General features: G+C 31.3%; 3 protein-coding genes across 7 annotated transcripts; 1 reads left to right on the forward strand and 2 right to left on the reverse strand.

Moving 5' to 3' along the window:
- Nucleotides 1-1,694: 1,694 nt before the first annotated feature.
- On the reverse strand, nt 1,695-6,525 carry LOC135843035 (facilitated trehalose transporter Tret1-like). 4 transcript variants are annotated; one of them, XM_065360768.1, is made up of 6 exons: nt 6,394-6,480; nt 4,061-4,190; nt 3,899-3,950; nt 3,675-3,810; nt 3,409-3,594; nt 1,695-2,916 (listed from the first exon to the last, which is right to left on the reverse strand). In XM_065360768.1, the coding sequence occupies exons 3-6, from the start codon at nt 3,935-3,937 to the stop codon at nt 1,871-1,873; spliced, it is 1,407 nt and encodes a 468-aa protein (XP_065216840.1). In that variant the 5' UTR covers nt 3,938-3,950; nt 4,061-4,190; nt 6,394-6,480; the 3' UTR covers nt 1,695-1,870. The 4 variants fall into 4 exon arrangements, with proteins under 4 accessions (XP_065216840.1, XP_065216841.1, XP_065216838.1 ...); XM_065360769.1 differs by lacking the exon at nt 6,394-6,480 and adding an exon at nt 5,854-6,345; XM_065360766.1 differs by lacking the exon at nt 4,061-4,190 and having other exon boundaries at nt 6,394-6,525.
- A 2,129-nt stretch (nt 6,526-8,654) lies between these two features.
- Nucleotides 8,655-11,711, reverse strand: LOC135843033 (facilitated trehalose transporter Tret1-like). 2 transcript variants are annotated; one of them, XM_065360761.1, is made up of 5 exons: nt 11,382-11,711; nt 10,423-10,474; nt 10,167-10,302; nt 9,871-10,056; nt 8,655-9,742 (listed from the first exon to the last, which is right to left on the reverse strand). In XM_065360761.1, exons 1-5 carry the CDS (start codon nt 11,405-11,407, stop codon nt 8,700-8,702), a joined length of 1,443 nt encoding a protein of 480 aa, XP_065216833.1. In that variant the 5' UTR covers nt 11,408-11,711; the 3' UTR covers nt 8,655-8,699. The 2 variants fall into 2 exon arrangements, with proteins under 2 accessions (XP_065216833.1, XP_065216835.1); XM_065360763.1 differs by having other exon boundaries at nt 11,378-11,710.
- A 1,324-nt stretch (nt 11,712-13,035) lies between these two features.
- On the forward strand, nt 13,036-16,092 carry LOC135843030 (UDP-glucosyltransferase 2-like). Its single transcript, XM_065360757.1, has 6 exons — nt 13,036-13,287; nt 13,546-13,878; nt 14,227-14,694; nt 14,774-14,993; nt 15,081-15,300; nt 15,415-16,092. The coding sequence occupies exons 1-6, from the start codon at nt 13,270-13,272 to the stop codon at nt 15,674-15,676; spliced, it is 1,521 nt and encodes a 506-aa protein (XP_065216829.1). The 5' UTR covers nt 13,036-13,269; the 3' UTR covers nt 15,677-16,092.
- Nucleotides 16,093-17,403: the final 1,311 nt, after the last annotated feature.

Raw genomic sequence — 17,403 nt, forward strand, 5'->3', positions numbered from 1 at the left:
TGTATGGATGGGTAATTTTTGGAAAGGTTATAACCCCAGTATAAACCACGAGAGATATGTCTAAAATATATGGCGATATTGTAGTGAGAATTTTATTATCAACAAAGGTAGGCCTGCATGTTTGTTTTAGAGGTAGGTATTTTATAAATTGTTCTTATCGCACGTTTTTGTAGTGTGAGAATTTGCTTGACATAAGATGCATTACCTCCCCAAAAAACTACCCCATAGGCCATTGTAGAGTGGAATAGTGCAAATTCCAAAATATGCAAGTCTGAGAGTTTTTTGATTTGTAATTTGGCGTAGCTGAAAGAGTAAAAAGTTTATAGATGACAAACGACAGGTTAATTTATTTATGTGTACATCCCATTTTAAATTGCATTGAACATCAACCACTAAGAACTTTGCAGCACTCAAGACATTAGGTAGAGTTGAGAGAGTTTCTGCTACCAGGTCTGCCTCCTGGGGGCTTACATTGAAAGGTACTGTTACTATTTTTTCCAAGTTCAAGCTCATGTAATTTGCATTAAACCAACAAATTAAGTTTTTGAGAACATGTTCTGTTTTTTTAAGCAGTGTGTCCCAGCTACCACCCTTTAAAAACATGGTTGTATCATCTGCAAACTGTGTTAGAAGTGCATTAATGTAAGATGACAACTCGTTAACATAGAGAATAAACAATAGGGTAAAGGTCCAAGTATGGAACCTTGGGGGACTCCTTTGTCTGTTATTTTCTCTTCAGAGGAGGTGCAAGTCTCGCCATTTTGGATTTTGACTATTTTTGTACCCTATTTTCAAGGAAGGATTTTAGCCAACTGTGGATTGGACCCCTTATCCCATATTTTTCCAACTTTCCCATGTCGAATAAATCAGATTTTTTATTAAAGTATTTTTTTAAATCATCATCATTGCCTGCAATTTGAGTTGAAAATGTGCTGTTTTCAAACTTTATTATCGAAAAAAATTGGGCTCTGAAAATTTTAGAATGAAATTCTCGGTAAAATCTTAGAAAATAATGTTTCTGTATTTATACAATAATTTGCATTTTATAAAATTTCTAATGCAAAAAAAAAAATTAAAATTTCAGTTTAGGATCTAGAATATAATTTTAATTGTACTGCAATTTAGAAAAAAAAATTTGGGTGAAATCTTATGTAGTGAAAATAGTGTTACAAAAGTATTATAATTTGTTATGATTTCTCATGAAAGTTTATCACTAATTTAAAAATATTAATTTAAAAAATGGGTACATTTTCGGTCTTGAGAGACTGGGATGCTAAACTTCGGAAGACCGGAGTCCAAAATCATGAAATATTTTTACAATCAAGCGAATTTGCGACTTTTCTTCGGTAAAAAGAAAAGAGGAATTAATTAATTAATTTTTTCAAATTCAATGCAATCATATTCTAAAATGTGTTGAAAATTGGAAAAAAAAGTTGTTTAATTTCTTTCAAAATTGTGTGAAACGATGATAAAATTCTCTGAAATGAAAGTAAGTATAAAAATTTACATTTCCAGCCTACGCAGTTTGATTCATAAAAAAATGACTGTTTAAAATAAAAATTTTCAATTGAAAATTAATTTTACGATCTCTATTGCCTAGTTCGACCATAAACAAAATAGGCAAATTGATACCCCTAACAACCTACTTTCTTAAGTGTGATTATATTTCAAATTAATTAAATAAGACTATGAAATTACGAATCAAAAAGCTATATTTATCTAAGCATAAATCATAAAATACAACAAAGACTTAATAAATAAGTATAAAAACATGTTTTAAAAATATTCAATCACACAAAATCACAAAAATACTTTCACATTGGTAGGTACTACCTAAAATACTATCAGTCTATCACACAAATGTCTGCAGTTAAATTTTCATATCATCCTTGGACTTATTTTTATTTTTACTAAAATATTGCTCCTGCACTTCGTTCAGAGTTTTTCCATACGTCTCAGGTAGGATAAAAATAGCGTAAAATACGAGTAACCCACTAAACAAAGTAAAACACCACAGCATAGTTCTAATACCAAAATTGAACATAACCAAAGGATAAAACTTCAAACTTATAGCCCAAGCAGCGCTAATAGTAAATCCAAAAAATCCCTGCAAGGTACCTCTAACTTCCAATGGAAAAAGTTCACCACCAATAACTAACCCAAGTGGAAAAACACCCATATTATTTAACAGATTAAACGTGCATAGAAAAACTGGAATAATCCAAACAAAAGGTTTGTTTTCATTATTCGCATCTAAATAGAAAATCTCATACAACGATATTCCCAACATACTGATAGCCATACCACCGCCTGAAATAATCAGAACTACTCTTCTTTTAAAATTATGTATGAAAAAAGGAGTGAGAAAACTGCCACAAAATCCAGCTATGGAATAAATCACAGCTAATTTGGCTCCGTCGTAAGGAGTTTTTAATTCGTCGATTATAAGAACGGTGTAGGATAGAAAAATCAAAGGGCCGGCTAAAATAATTAATAAGAAAATTAAAATAGCTATTGAAAACTGTCTCCAGGCGCGAAAACATTTTTTCAAAGTGTCTGCTAATCCTCCTCCTTTTTTATCGCTGGAATCGTACGAATTTTCCATATCTTTTATCTCGTCGTTTAACTCGGATCGGTTTTTCGATCTTAGAGCTTCGAGTATTTCGATAGCTTGTTCTTTTTTACCTTTCGAGTATAACCAAACTGGAGATTCGGGTAACATTAATGTCAGGAGTAAACTGACCACAGACATGCAGCCAAAAATTATACTAACGATGTTCCATCTGAGAAATACCATTAATAGACTGCATAAGATGACACCCAAGTTCAAAGTGGTGTCGACCAAAGCGAGTAAAATGCCTCGGTGTTTTGCTGTTGATATTTCTGATACGTATGGAATGATCGATGAACCCATTCCTGGAATTAAAATCGAAATGTCGCGATTAGTGAATTAGAATATCTTAGGTATGTGATGGATTCTAAAAGTACATAATGATTCGAACCTCGAATCGAATCTTTGAGGTACCTACCCAGCAATTTTAAAATAATTTTTGTCAAAAAAAAATAATAATTCGGAAAAGTTCTGAATAATAAATAATTTTTGCACATTTTTAAACAATTTTTTATGCTGTTTTCTGAATTTGTAAATCATTTTTGAATTGTTATGGGGATTTATTTATATCATAAAAAATAAATTCTATCACTTATTAAACTTCAATCCATTCCATTAAAAAATTTTTTTAGACCCACGTGTCGTTTTTTGACCTGATGACAAAAAAATATCAATTTAAAATTTTTTAGAGAGTCTACATCCAAAATTTTCAAATTTAGTTCAATTTTTTCAATAAATACAGGACTTTAGGAAGGAGTAAAAGTGAGCTTGTGAAATGAAAATATATATCTACGAACCTAAAGCAATACTGCTAATTATCATGGCTGAAAATAACATTCCATAAGATGATGCCACACTGACCAAAGTCCACGAAAATAGGAATGGAACAAACATTAACAGGATACAAGATCGTCTTCCAATTACATCCATCAAATATCCTGACACCAAGCTACCCACCGGTGTTAATAAACCAACTCCTGAACCTGTAATGATATATTGATTTTTAATAAAAATTGATCTTTTGTTTTTCAAAGGTTGAAACTTAAATATTGTATTTGCTTACCTATCCATGTTTTTTCATCGTTTGTTAAATGTAACTTGGAATCAGGTTGATCCAGTTGATGGAATAAAAATGCTACATAACTACGACTGACTCCGATCGAAACGTAAATTAGCAATGTTATTAATGCAAAACATATCTTCAATGAAAACAAAAAAAAAAGAACATAAATCAAATGATGATTTTTGAATTTAAGCAATTAATTATGCATAATCAAGCATTCTTACCTGTTTTGTTGTCCCATTCATTGGAATTTTTTGCAACATGATGAATTTGAAACTGTTTGAAACAAATTTAAAAAAAAAAAAATTAATGATGAAGAAACACTCGTAGAAATAGTTTGAATAGGTACCTGGTACCTAGTACATGTAAAATAAGCGTAAAAATACCTATTGATTGCTACAAGTTCCGACTAATCTGTACCTCTGTCAAATATTCAAGACGTCTTACGAGTACAGTAGGGTCGGGCACATTGAACCAGTTTTAGGTTTTTTCATCATTGCTTAAAAAGTTTTGAACCTAGAATGCTCAAATAAGTTTTAAATTGAAGCTTGATATTTTGGCTATAAACCCTAGGAGTTTAAAGGATTTTGATCGGTAAGTTTTTTCAGAAAAAAATTTTGAAGTGGCGTCCATTTTTGGTTCAATGTGCCCAATCCTTCGGGCACATTGAACCACCCCCTCAGGCACATTGAACCAACATAGAATTCACATAAGAGGGCACATTGAACCATGATGATTGATAACCATGGAGTGTATACGTGAAATTAATGCTTAATCAAGATCACAGAGACTGGGGAATGTAATTATAAGTTATTTACTATGGTATGATCTGAAAAATGAATGAAAAAATTGAAATTCCTGATAGGGATGGTCACAAGAGGTAGTGGTTCAAGCTGCCCGTTTTGCACATGCATTACTCATAGCAGATGTATAAAAAGAGTGATACACTTACAATAGATTTTATTGAAGAAAAATGACGCCGATGTATACAGCATCAATAATAAGTAACGCCGATCTCTTAAAAATGGAAACTTTTACCAGAATTCGAACTTTCCTGCCGGCAAAATTATTTTTTTTCATTTTTTTTTCATTGAAAAAGTACTTTTTTTGACTTTACTTATCGGATTTTTGTGCTACAGTGATGAATTTTCGTATGAAAATACAGTTCAGTGTTACCAACAAATAAACGTTGAAACCACATTTTTACACACAATAGGAAAAAAGTTATGGCCTCTGGTTCAACCTGCCCGGTGGTTCAACGTGCCCGACCCTACTGTATTTCATTTCAGTTGGGTATTTTGGAACTAATGAAATCGGTTTTCCACTCAATTAGACTATATAGGTACCTACCTACCTATCAAGGCATTCCATATTTATGGCTTAATCAGCATTAACGTCAGAAGTAACTCACTTTGCCGCATGTTATGTCATCATGCATTTTGCGCAAACTGGCGAAAAGGTGATAACATTTTTTAAAGTGGTAATTTCTTTTTATAGATTGCTTGCTTGACTTTTAATGATGAAGATATCTTTAAGAGGTATGAAACAGTTTGTGTAACACATGATAGCCAAAACATGGTCCTCAAACTTTATCAACAAAATTGAGCACGTAAAAGCATGTTTCAAAAACTGAAAATCCAAATACCTACCTATTTAATTCCATTATTCATCTTGAAACAAAACTAGTTACTTGAGAACACCTTTTTTAACCTATGAGGCTTGTTGAGTATACCTACCATACTATGTAGAAATATAATAGGTAGGTACCTCTAACTACATTTAAGCTGAACTGAATTTTTTATTTTTTATTTTTTTTGAAATTATGATAAAATAAAAGTGAAATTTCAACAAAATTGAGAAAAAAAACGAAACAATAATTTTTTGAAGAAAAGAGTATTTCGCTTCGCAGCCAAATATTTTAATTTTTTGGCAATTGATGTAATCATAAATAAAAAAGCTTATTACGCTTTTTTTTTTAAATTCAAATTTTCTAAAATAAACTTATTTTTTAGGCTGGTTGAATCATTTTAAAAATTTGAAAAAAAAACAACTGATAATTTTACTACTGTTTAAAAGATTACTCGTATTCTGACAAATGCATTAAATTTTGTAAAATATAGATTAGGATTACCTACCTCAGTCTATCATACTGCAATAATTATTCACAAAAAATACTTACTAAAAATTAATTTCATGGTAATCTGTTTGTTATTTGAGGTAAGACCAAATGCAGGCCCACAACTGTTTTTTTTTTATCGGCACAAAAATACACTACTTTGCAACGAGAACGATTCTAAGTACCTGCCTTCACCAATGCATAGTTACTCACATGATCGAAAATGTTCCACTGATTGTCATGAAAGGTCAAAATTTAAAATCAACTTGGCTATCGTTCAATTTTTATTCGAAAATATCGCTCATAATTCAGAAGTTGTGTTTTTAAAGAAGCGGGAGAGGATCATAGTATTGGAAATATCATTTAGACGTTCAGTATACGAGCTAATTGTAGCGTCTCTTTAATTTATTATCAAGTGCTTGATCTAGACCTTCAATTTGAATTTGTGAATTTCAAAAAATTATAAAGAAATGTCAATTGAAATGAACTACCGTCTAATTTTCTAGCAAAAAAATCAACATTTTCAGGCGACAAGTAGGCAACTTAATCGGCTGCTGTTGCGGTAACGAAAGACGCGTTTAGATAATCTACAGGTACACTTACCGGAAGGGATGAATGAAAGCAAGTTGTTATACACTCCGAAAAAATTGCAATAATAACAACCAAGTGGGTTCCTATATCTCGAAACATATGTAATTTTTATTTTTTGAAACCTACTGATATACTACTACCATGTATTACAACCTCGTGATAACAAAAAATCCTCTCCACTTGAATTTTTTTCATAACAAGTTGCAATTTTTTTATGAGTACTTATATCGGTACTTTTTGACTAAGTCCACGATGTATAATTGTATTCAATTGCGCAATATGGTGAATAAAATTTTTCAAACAGGGATCGTTATTTCGTTGCAATAAATGATACTTTAGAGCATAGAAGAATTTTTGTGTAATTTGTCACAAAAATCGATTTTGGAATTTTTAATAAAATTTGCCGTTTTCAACCTTATGAAAAAATACACTTTTCAATTCATCACCTCAAATTTGCAAATCACCTGCCTTAATTGATTAAAAATGTCAAGCTTATGACAGGATTAGGGTTTCAGCTTCCAAAAGCCAAAGTTGAATACAAACGTCTTTTAGAACGATTTGAAATTGCTGGAGAAAAGTGAACTTTTGCTGGAGACTCCAGATCACCTCGAAAATTATGCCCATCTCAATAACTATTTAGCCATCCTTTTTGTAGAAAATAAGATGGATACCTACCTACTTACAAATTGGTCTATCTCCCCCACTTTCAAAAATTCATCAAAAATTGAAAAATAAACTTCGGTACCTAGTTCAGAATTTGGTTCTGATTGTGAGATCTGGAATGACATACCAAATTTCAGCTCGATTGAAACTTCATTAAAACTAAGGTACGTTGACTTTTGGTTTCATTGAACGTGAAAAATTTTTTGTATCAGTGAATTTCGAGTAACGCCAAGCAATTTGTTTACAGATGCCCATCTCGTCAATTTTTACCCTTTTAAAAAGATAATGTCCTCTTTTCAAATTAAAATTGTGACAAGTCGTTAGATTATCAATAGGGCTAGGATTTTTATGATAATGATTTTTTTTGTAGCAACACCCTATACGGCATAAATATATTTTCTTTGCGTTTCATTCCATTCTGAGGCGAATGGTGAAAGTTGATAGTGCTTTTTTTTGCTTTTTTTGAGTGTAAATGCTTAAAAATGCTTATTTTGGGCCAAAAAGGCGTAATAATTTTGCTTTTTTGGGGCTTTTTTTCGTCGTTAGCGTTTTTTTTTAGTAAAAAAATGGTAAAATTGAAGAAATCAGTTCCAAATATGCAAAAATTTATAGGGAGGAAAAACTGAAAAATAACAGATTCAGTTTTCATTTTTCAATTTTTATTTTATTTTTTTTTGTAATTTTTTACTTTTTTAGTTTCAGTTTTTTCCTTTTTTTTCATTTTTTTCTTTTCGTTCATTTTGGTTCAAGTTATACGTCATAGGTATATTTAAGGGAGGTATCTTGCTAGGTTTGAAAAAACCTTCATTTTGATAAGTAACATGGTAGGATTTGATAGCGCTTTTTTTTGCTTTTTTCCGGCTCAATCACGAATAAAACTTGAATTCATTCAAAAATGAGAATATTCACATTCTCATCAAATTGTCACATAAATACATAAATAAACACAATATGGTAATGGTGGTTCAGTTTCAGAGCTAAATTAGGCCCTTCCATTCAGGATGTATGCAACATTTACAAAGCCTATGAAAGAATATTTGCCTAATCTACGTCTGAGATTTGGTGGCCCATACAGAGTTGATGTGAAAATTTTCAATATGTAGTTAGTAGGTAGGTACCATACCTTTTGAACGCCCTTTCACTTCTTACTTTGCATGCATCAATACTTGGATCAGTTGGATGTTTTGAAAAAAATGTGAAAGTAACAAAAAAACGACAAATGAGTAACTTACCCATTTTTGACGGTCTAGTCTAATTTTTAAAAAACAATTCAAGATTAATTTTTTTCAAACTCATAGATCTCATTTTTTGGCCAAAATAGGCATTTCACAGTAATGAAGCAGCTTTTGAGTTTTAATCTCAAAAACAGAATAAAAAATGACTTAAAGGTCTAATTTTTTTCGAGTTTAATTTTTGCCTATAGGTACCTGCAGTCCTGCACCTCTTTCGACAATACTTAATAATTATTTCATCAAACATTTTTAATCTCAAAAATTGATTTGAAAAGCTCAACGAGAAATGGTAAAATATTATGATTGCTAATTAATACCTACCTACATATTGTTCCCAATGTAAGAAGTAGGTACTTATTAAAAAAAAAAAAAAAAAAAAAACAGGAACGAACGAATTTATTTATAATCAACGTACAAAATTCATTAAAGTTTCAATTCGTCATTTTTCTTTTTACTGAAATACTGCTCCTGTACTTCATTCAAAGTCTTCCCATACGTTTCGGGTAAAATAAAAATTCCATAAAACACCAGCAACGCACAAAACAACGTAAAACACCACAGCATCGCTCTAATACCAAAACCAAACATAATCATAGGATAAAATTTCAAACTAACAGTCCAAGCAGTACTACATAAAAATCCAGAAAACCCTTGCAAAGTACCCCTAACTTCTAAAGGAAAAAGTTCACCACCAATAACAAAACCTAACGGCAGAACACCCATATTATTTAAAAGATTATACGAGCATAGAAAAATAGGTATAATCCAAACACAAGGTTTGTTTTCATTCTCTTCGTGCAAGTAGAAAATTTCATACAAGGATATTCCCAGCATACTGACAGTCATTCCACCAGCTGAAATTGTCAGAACTATTCTTCTTTTGAAATTATGTATGAAAAATGGCGAAAGAAAACTACCACAGAATCCAGCTATGGAATAAATTACCGCTAATTTCGCCGCATCGTAAGGGATCTTCAGTTCCTCTATTATAAGCACAGAGTAGGATAAAAGTATAAAAGGACCGGCTAAAACAATAAATAAAGTGAAGAAATTAGTGATTGAAAATTGCCTCCAGGATTGAAAACATTTTTTCAAAGTGTCCACTAATCCTCGACCGCCTTTTTGATCAATTGCTACTGATGAAGAACGTTCCATGTCTTTTATTTCGTCGTCTAGTTGGCATCGTAGTTTAGATCTTAGAGCTTCTAGTACCTCGATAGCTTGTTCTTTTTTACCTTTCGAGTATAACCAGACTGGAGATTCGGGTAAAATCAACGTTAAAAGTAAACTAATTAAAGACATAAGGGCGAAAATTATGCTAACTATGTTCCATTTTAGATAATACATCAGCACGCTGCATAATATAACTCCTACGTTTAATGTTGTGTCGACTAGGGCAAGTAGTATGCCTCTGTGCTTTGCTGTTGATATTTCTGACACATATGGAACAACTGATGAACCCATTCCTGCAAATTTACATGCAATAAGAGTACACAGGTCTGGTCAACATGTGTGGTACTTAGGTAGGTAAGTATTTTAATTTTTTGAGATAGGTAAGTATTAGGTAGGTAAAGATGATTACGAAATTACGAACCTAAACCAATACTGCTGATTATCATGGCCAAAAGTAACATTCCATAAGATGATACCACACTGACCAAAGTCCAAGAAACAAGAAATGGTACAAACATAAACGCAATACAAGTTCTTCTTCCGATCACATCCATCAAATATCCAGTCACCAAGCTTGCCACTGGTGTTAATAAACATACTCCCGAACCTGTGAACAATTTTTTCTGTTTTTAATATTTATTTTTAGGTAAATACAGTTTCAAGCAAAACGCAATTTGAGAGAAAATTATGGTACAATTTTTCCACACAAATATTCACCTATCCATGTTTTTTCGTCATTCGTAAGATGTAATTCAGATTCAGGTTGATTCAATTGATGAGATAAAAATGCCACATAACTGCGACTCACTCCGATTGAGACATAAATGAGTAACGTTATCAACCCATAACACACCTATGTTAAAAAAAGAAGATGAAAAATATTGAAAATGATCGCCTAACGTTGGGTAAGCACACAAAATAATAATTCAATTGGTAGGTAGGTAAACTACAAATAATCAGTCAAATTACTTACTTGTTTTGCTGTCCCATTCGAGGATATTCTTTGTAACATGTTGAAATTAAAACTGTTCAGAAACAAATAAACAAACAAATTATATTAAAAAATTAAATAAAACGCGGATCAAGTGAAGTAGGTAGGTCACAATCTATACCGATCGAAATAGAACATTCAAGACTCAAATTTCATAGTTGGTGGTATCACCAGAGAAAACAGAAAAAATTGGCTAAAAAAGCACTTCGGCATGTGTCTCAATTTATTTTAAATTTATCGAATTCCACTATCTCTACCTCTGAACTGAAAACTGAGAAATTACGAAAATTTAAGGAAATTATTGTGCTGTGGTCCAAATAAGATTATGGTTTTACTGTAATCTTCGAAAGTAATCCACACCTTTCTTTTTAATTTATATTCTGCCCTTTTCTCTATTTTGTCGTCAATTATTCAATAAAGTTTCGTTGCTTGATTTGAACGAGGCTGGATCAATCTGAGGGGAGAGGGGGAGTCAAAATCGTAATTTCAATCAAAAAATTGGGATAGATTCAAAAAAAGTTCTTGAATTGGTGACAATTTTTTTTTAATTTTTCAAGTTGCAAAAAATGAGGGAAATGTTACTCAGTTTGAATCGAAGAAATAAAAAAACATTATTCCATTTCCAACGGAAATTTTTGTGTTCTTGTTTATTTTTGAATAGGTATGTACTAGGCACGTTTGCGATGAACCCAGGATTTCTTCGACTAGGACTGAAAGAAAAGCTTTGGAACGAATTTAAATCTAGTTCGGTGGTATTCTGGGGTTCCAAAAGTTTGATTTTAATCAAAATTAATGAGAGCAAAACAAGCGAATTTTCTACTCATTCAACAACTAGGTGAGTACTTTTCAAATATGATTACCCTATTTACTTCTTTTTTGCTCTCTGGATTCTATTCTTGTGTATAAAAAAAATTCAAAGTTCTCGTTCAACACTTACCTACCTTATCCTACTGGATCCATTATTCATTAAAAACAGCACATTCCGATCGTACCTATCAAATTATATCGAACCCTCCAACGAAAGAACAAAAAATAATGATAATATTCAAATAAAAAATGAGTTTAAAATTTAAAAACGAAAACGAAAAAAAACTCGTCGACGCTTTCATGGCAAAGAAAAAATTATTACCGACAAAGTAGGCAAGAGAAAAAATTCTATCACTTATCGGAATCGTCTTTTTAGCACGTCTGTCGTTGATAATTAAATTAATCCTCTCAATTGCAATTCACACTCTTCAGTGATGACGTCTGAGATGTCTGATTTCATTATAGACTCTATATGAAAAATAATGGAGTTGGTTTTTGTCTTTTGCATATCAAATTTTCAACAACGCCGATAGGTACCTACTACATATTTAAAGCTTAAAGAGGATCAACGTGTTGGTTGATAGCGGAATAAAGTTTAATACTCATTATGTCATGGATCAATCATTAATTTGCTTAAGCCTTCGTAGGTAAAATACATTTTTTTAAATTTCAAGTGTGGATTCCTCATTGAATGATTGAATTTGAGTGAAGACTGGTTTGTTTGCGTAAATTCCTTCATACTAAGTAGTTTCGAAATTCATGTTCCAGCTCTCAAAGGGATTCTTGAATATTTTGAAGGAATTTTTCTGAAGTACCTAGGGTACATTACCCGAGTATTTTATCATTAGAATGGTCAGAAGTGATGGTCATTCATTGCGTAGGTACGAGCTATCTGAACTGAAATTTGCTCAATTCAGATATATTGAAAAAATAGTGTCTAAAATTCGTGAAAATTCAATTTCCAAAATTGATCTAATCTCCTTGTCACGAATTTCAGCATGGTACCTACTACCTACCTATAATTATTCCGATCAACAAAATGTCATTTCGTTTGAAGACCACTGTTTCAAACCGTTTTCTCACGAGTTACTTATTTTGACATTTCAGTAGGTACCTACTCGATATTTTATTTCTGTACCTTATATAAATTCTGGCTGAATTTTTCACAACTCATACCTAAAAGTGATGGTTCTTGGAAAAATTTAATTGAGTTCTTGAATTTAATTGAACCCATTCGTGATTTTTAGGCAATTTAATGATTTTTTAAGTTTGAACTAATATAGATAGTATAGGTACCGAATTTTTCGTAATTTTGTAAGCCTGGTTGGATTTAATTATTTACAATTTCAGAAATTTAGTTTGTATACTTTTAACCGGATCTGATCTGTTTCAGATTCATTTATGAAAACATTTCAAGACATTTTGTTTGTAGGTATTTGCAAAAATTATTATGAATAAATCTTTATTTAAGGACGCCTTAGAATCTAGGCCTTTTAGCGTCCACAGTTTGTTTACAACATTTTTTTACATAGGTATAATAAAATTATTAAATGCCCATTCTGATTTACATGATATACGAGTAGATAATATGTAATTGAATAGTAGGTAATTCTCAATTTTGACGCTATTTACGAGTCATAATTTAACATGCACTTGATATAATAATATTTCATTTATCGTATAAGTACCTATAGTTGTACTCAACCTCTTATCAAAAAATTCACGTGATCTGCGTGACTCTTGATATTCTTCTTCACGTGCCCTATTTAAAGCGTTAATCAGAAAATATGAAATTGAGAACAATAAGAACTGTACCTTAGTGTTTACCGTACTTATTCCGTTGAAATATTTTAATCACCGATTTTTCTTATTATTGTTTACATTTATTGTGATAATTGCGATGACCGCGTGTGGTAGAATGCCAACTAAAAGCTGCGAAATATTCATAATTCTATATTTTTAAATAGGTAATATTTATCTAAATGTAATTGTTTTTATGTTTAAACGTGGTTTTTGGAAAATATGAAGAAAAATCTTTCGGTAAGTGCCCGCGTTGTTTTCTCAATAGGTAACTAATTTTATTAAATAGGTACTCATCACATCTAAACCTTACAATTGAACAACAAAACCCATAGGATACCCACTTCATTCATTTTTTATTTTTTATGTCTCAAGTAACCTTCCTATATGCTCACCTATTTATTTCAAATTCTACAAATACATACATACTTAACTTCCCTTTTAATCTTATTAAAACATGAACTAGGTATAACTCTAATGAATATAATTTTTAAATAGATTTTCTTACTCTTCTGGTCGTTTATAAACGTAAATGGAGCGAAAATTCTGGGCATATATCCAGTAGGATGCAAGAGCCATTTCATTTTCAACGAAGCCATCGTGAAAAGCCTAATATCGGCGGGTCACGAAGTCACTGTTGCGAGCCCTTTTCCGCATCCAAATCCTCCAAAAAATTACACAGTCATCGACATGTCTCAGGACAGTTTTATATACGTCGGTCGCTCAACACTTGAGGAATTTAATGAAAGAAGCACATATAGTTTGATTGAATTTATAACATCAATAGAGGAAGAATACTGCAACAAATTCATGAACTTGAAAGAAATAAAAGTAGGTCATCTCGTAAGAAAATACTCGCTATTTTTTCGGACAAGTTTTACTTCTGAGTTAAACTGCAAGTAATTGCATTATTTTACTATGAAAACTTTTTGTAAAACTACATAGGTATTGAAAAAAATTTACTGTTTCACTTTCCTGTTTTACTTACTATTTCTTGGAATAATACTCCATCTTTTGGTATAGGTAGTAAAACAGCGAGTTTTCATGGTAAAACGAGTACCTATCCGAAAAAACAGCGAATTTTTTTCTACTATAGGGAGATAAGCTGGACTATGTTTAATCGTAAAATGATGAATATTAGAAAGTTTAGTAATTTGATTTTGTATTTCATAATTCTAGGATTTATTCAACTCAAAAGAAAAACAATACGATATCATTATCCTGGAAATATTCAAAATGTACAAATGCTTCTTGCCATTGGCTCAAAAATTTAACATTCCAGTAATAGGAACTGCATCCCAACGATCTTGGTCAATCGCTGATCAATCTATCGGTAATCCAAATAATCCTTCCTTCATTCCCGCAGAATATGGAGCATCATCTTGGAAACACGACAGTTTTTACGAAAGATTACTCAACATATGGAAAACATCTATCGTTTATTTCGTCCAATCTTACACTATTCCATTAAAATTAAGAAAATTTCATCAAAGATACGCCGAAGAGTTAAGCTTTTACGATGAAAACTCGGTGACTCCCTCGTTATTGTTTTATAACACACATTTTAGTTTCTTTCCTCGACCAATGAACCCAAACGTTATTGAAATAGCTGGTATCCATATCAATGATGCGAAACCATTGCCGGAGGTAAATCTTAATTAACCTGCAAATTTTGTGCAAAGGAGGAAGTAGTAAATAATTACTAATGTTTCATATATTTTCACAGCATATTGAGAAGTTTATCGAAGAATCAGCTAATGGGGTGGTTTTGTTCTCGTTGGGTTCAATGATTCGTGGAAGTTCGTTAAGTTACGAAACACAATTAGCTTTTAAACAAGCGTTCGCTGAAATTCCCCAACGAGTAATTTGGAAATACGAAGAAGAAATGCAAAATATACCGAACAATGTGTTGACTTCTCCGTGGATTCCTCAAAGGGATCTACTAGGTAGATGATATACTTATAGGTACCTTAATTTTTTCGATTTTGGTAGATATAGGTACCTACGTAATTTTTTTTAAATTTTCATTTCAGCTCATCCAAATGTTAGGGTATTTATTAGCCATTGTGGTCAATCAGGTATATATGAAGCTATTCATACAGCTACACCAATTATAACTGTGCCAGTATACGGAGATCAAGGTAGCACTGCAGCTGTCCTGCAAAATTTAGGAGTAGCTGTGCCCTTAGATTTACTCACAGTTACGAAGCAATCTATTCTACATGCTTTGAATTCCATTATAAATGACACCAAGTAAGACAGTATTAGATGAAATATCGTAATATCTATTATTTTTCACCTAAATCCGTCAGCTACTATTTTTTTTACAATTAATTTATTAATAAATTTTCTTTGTACCATGACCAGGTATTCAGAAAATATGCGACGATTGTCAGAATCATTTAAGGATAGACCAATGACACCACAACAAAGTGTAGTATATTGGACCGAATACGTCATTAAGCATAATGGAGCACGTCATTTGCAAAACCCATCCACTCATTTATCTTGGTTTCAGTATTTATTGCTAGATGTTACCCTTTTTGTCATTTTCACCTTTTCAATTGTGATATATCTTTTTTACTGTACGCTTGAAATCTGCCATTTCTATTTTACTAACAAAAAGTAGTGATTTGAAAACGGCGACCTGTGCTAAAATAAACCGATCAATTACCAGTGTTTTTGGTAGTAAATGTATTGCATGCCTTCAATTTAAGAGTGCTGCAATTTAATCGACTTCAGCGTTGATAAAGAAGAATACCTGTAGTAATTTCATTGTTTGATTACTATGTAATCTTTTTTTTCGAATAAATAGGTAGGTAGTAGGTACCTACATACAAATTTTATAATGTATTTTTTGGGTATTATTTTTTACGAAAAATATTAGGTTCATTTTTGAATGTTGTTTTTTTTTGGTGAACTGACAATTTGGTTTCAACAAAAATTCAATTTCTGTGATATTTCCGTGCTGTAATAAGTAGGTACTTGAACCTATACCGAGTTGAAATGTCAGAGTACTTAATTACAATTTTTGTGACTTTTAAACTTTTTCCTATTTAATTCAATTTTAAATACTTACCTAGGTACCTATTTCCAAGACGTTTTTTAAAATCTGTTTTCCCTCATTACCAAACAGCTAGTAGCTACTGCTACATATTTAATATTACCATTTCTTCATTCTGTAGCTTCGATGATTTTAATTTCAATTTATTATTCATTTTGTTTAATTTGATTCCATTCCAAATTCTACTCTTCTCAACTGCTAATTTCTTTTTCTAAATTCCAACGAAAAGTTAATGAGTTTTCAACTTGATTAAAAAAAAAAAAAAAAAATCGTTACACTAACTACACATTTTAAATATTTTGTGTTCAGTTTCAATGAAAGTTATATTTTCAGATAGTGAGAAAAAGCAGCTTTCAAGACTTTCATAACCAAAATTTTTTCAGCAGCTCAGTAACTTTTCAATTTTTAGCAATTTTTTAAAATTTAAAACTACTTATTGTTTTTTAATTGTTTGGTGTTCGACAAGTCTTTAATATTCAAAAGCACGTATCCATTCGGACAGTTTCAAATTGAGAAAATTAGGCCCTCAGCTAATATTGACCCGAAAAACTCAAATTTCATTATTTTTCTAGAATTTGGAGCCTGCCAAGGTGACCTAGCTCACTCGGAGAACAGCAATTTCCATCAATTTTACTGCAAAGCAAGTTTTCAATTTTCTTCAGGAACTCCAAATGACTGAATCTCAAAAAAATGAAATTAATAAAAAACAAACCATCATGCTATATTCGCTGATGGTGGAAAAAATATTGAAATAAAATATGAAAATTTACACGAAAGATGCATTTTTTTCAATACTCCTGAGCTTTTTGAGTATTTTGAATTTTTCTAAACAAAATTTCTGTTTATTACTTGAATGTCTATGAAAATAATATTTTAAACTCATTTTTTTTTTATTCGAGAAAGATTTTTTGGTTGTTTTTTTTTAGCCTTCAAATGCGAAGTATTTTTCTTTTTAAATAAAAAAAAGTTTCTATTGTTTTAATTCTTAAAATAATTTTGAATAATATTGAAAAAAAGTACCCAAAAGTATCAACTCAGGATTGCGTTCACTTCGGTTAATCGGTTATCGAAATCGAACATATATGTAGTTACTACTAGATTTCAAATTGGAAATTAAGTACCTAAGATAAACAAAGTAGGTAGTCAATCAGATTTTTTCATTCTTTGAAACTGATTGGCTAATGCTTTGTTTATACGTAATTTCCAATTTTGAGATCGTGAGCGTCCGATTTCGACAGCCAAAGTAAGTGCAACTCAGGTTCTTTTGTACGAACAATTTTTAGTTTTTTTTT

The sequence above is a fragment of the Planococcus citri genome, chromosome 4, assembly GCF_950023065.1.
Source record: "Planococcus citri chromosome 4, ihPlaCitr1.1, whole genome shotgun sequence".
NCBI classification, from domain to species: domain Eukaryota; kingdom Metazoa; phylum Arthropoda; class Insecta; order Hemiptera; family Pseudococcidae; genus Planococcus; species Planococcus citri.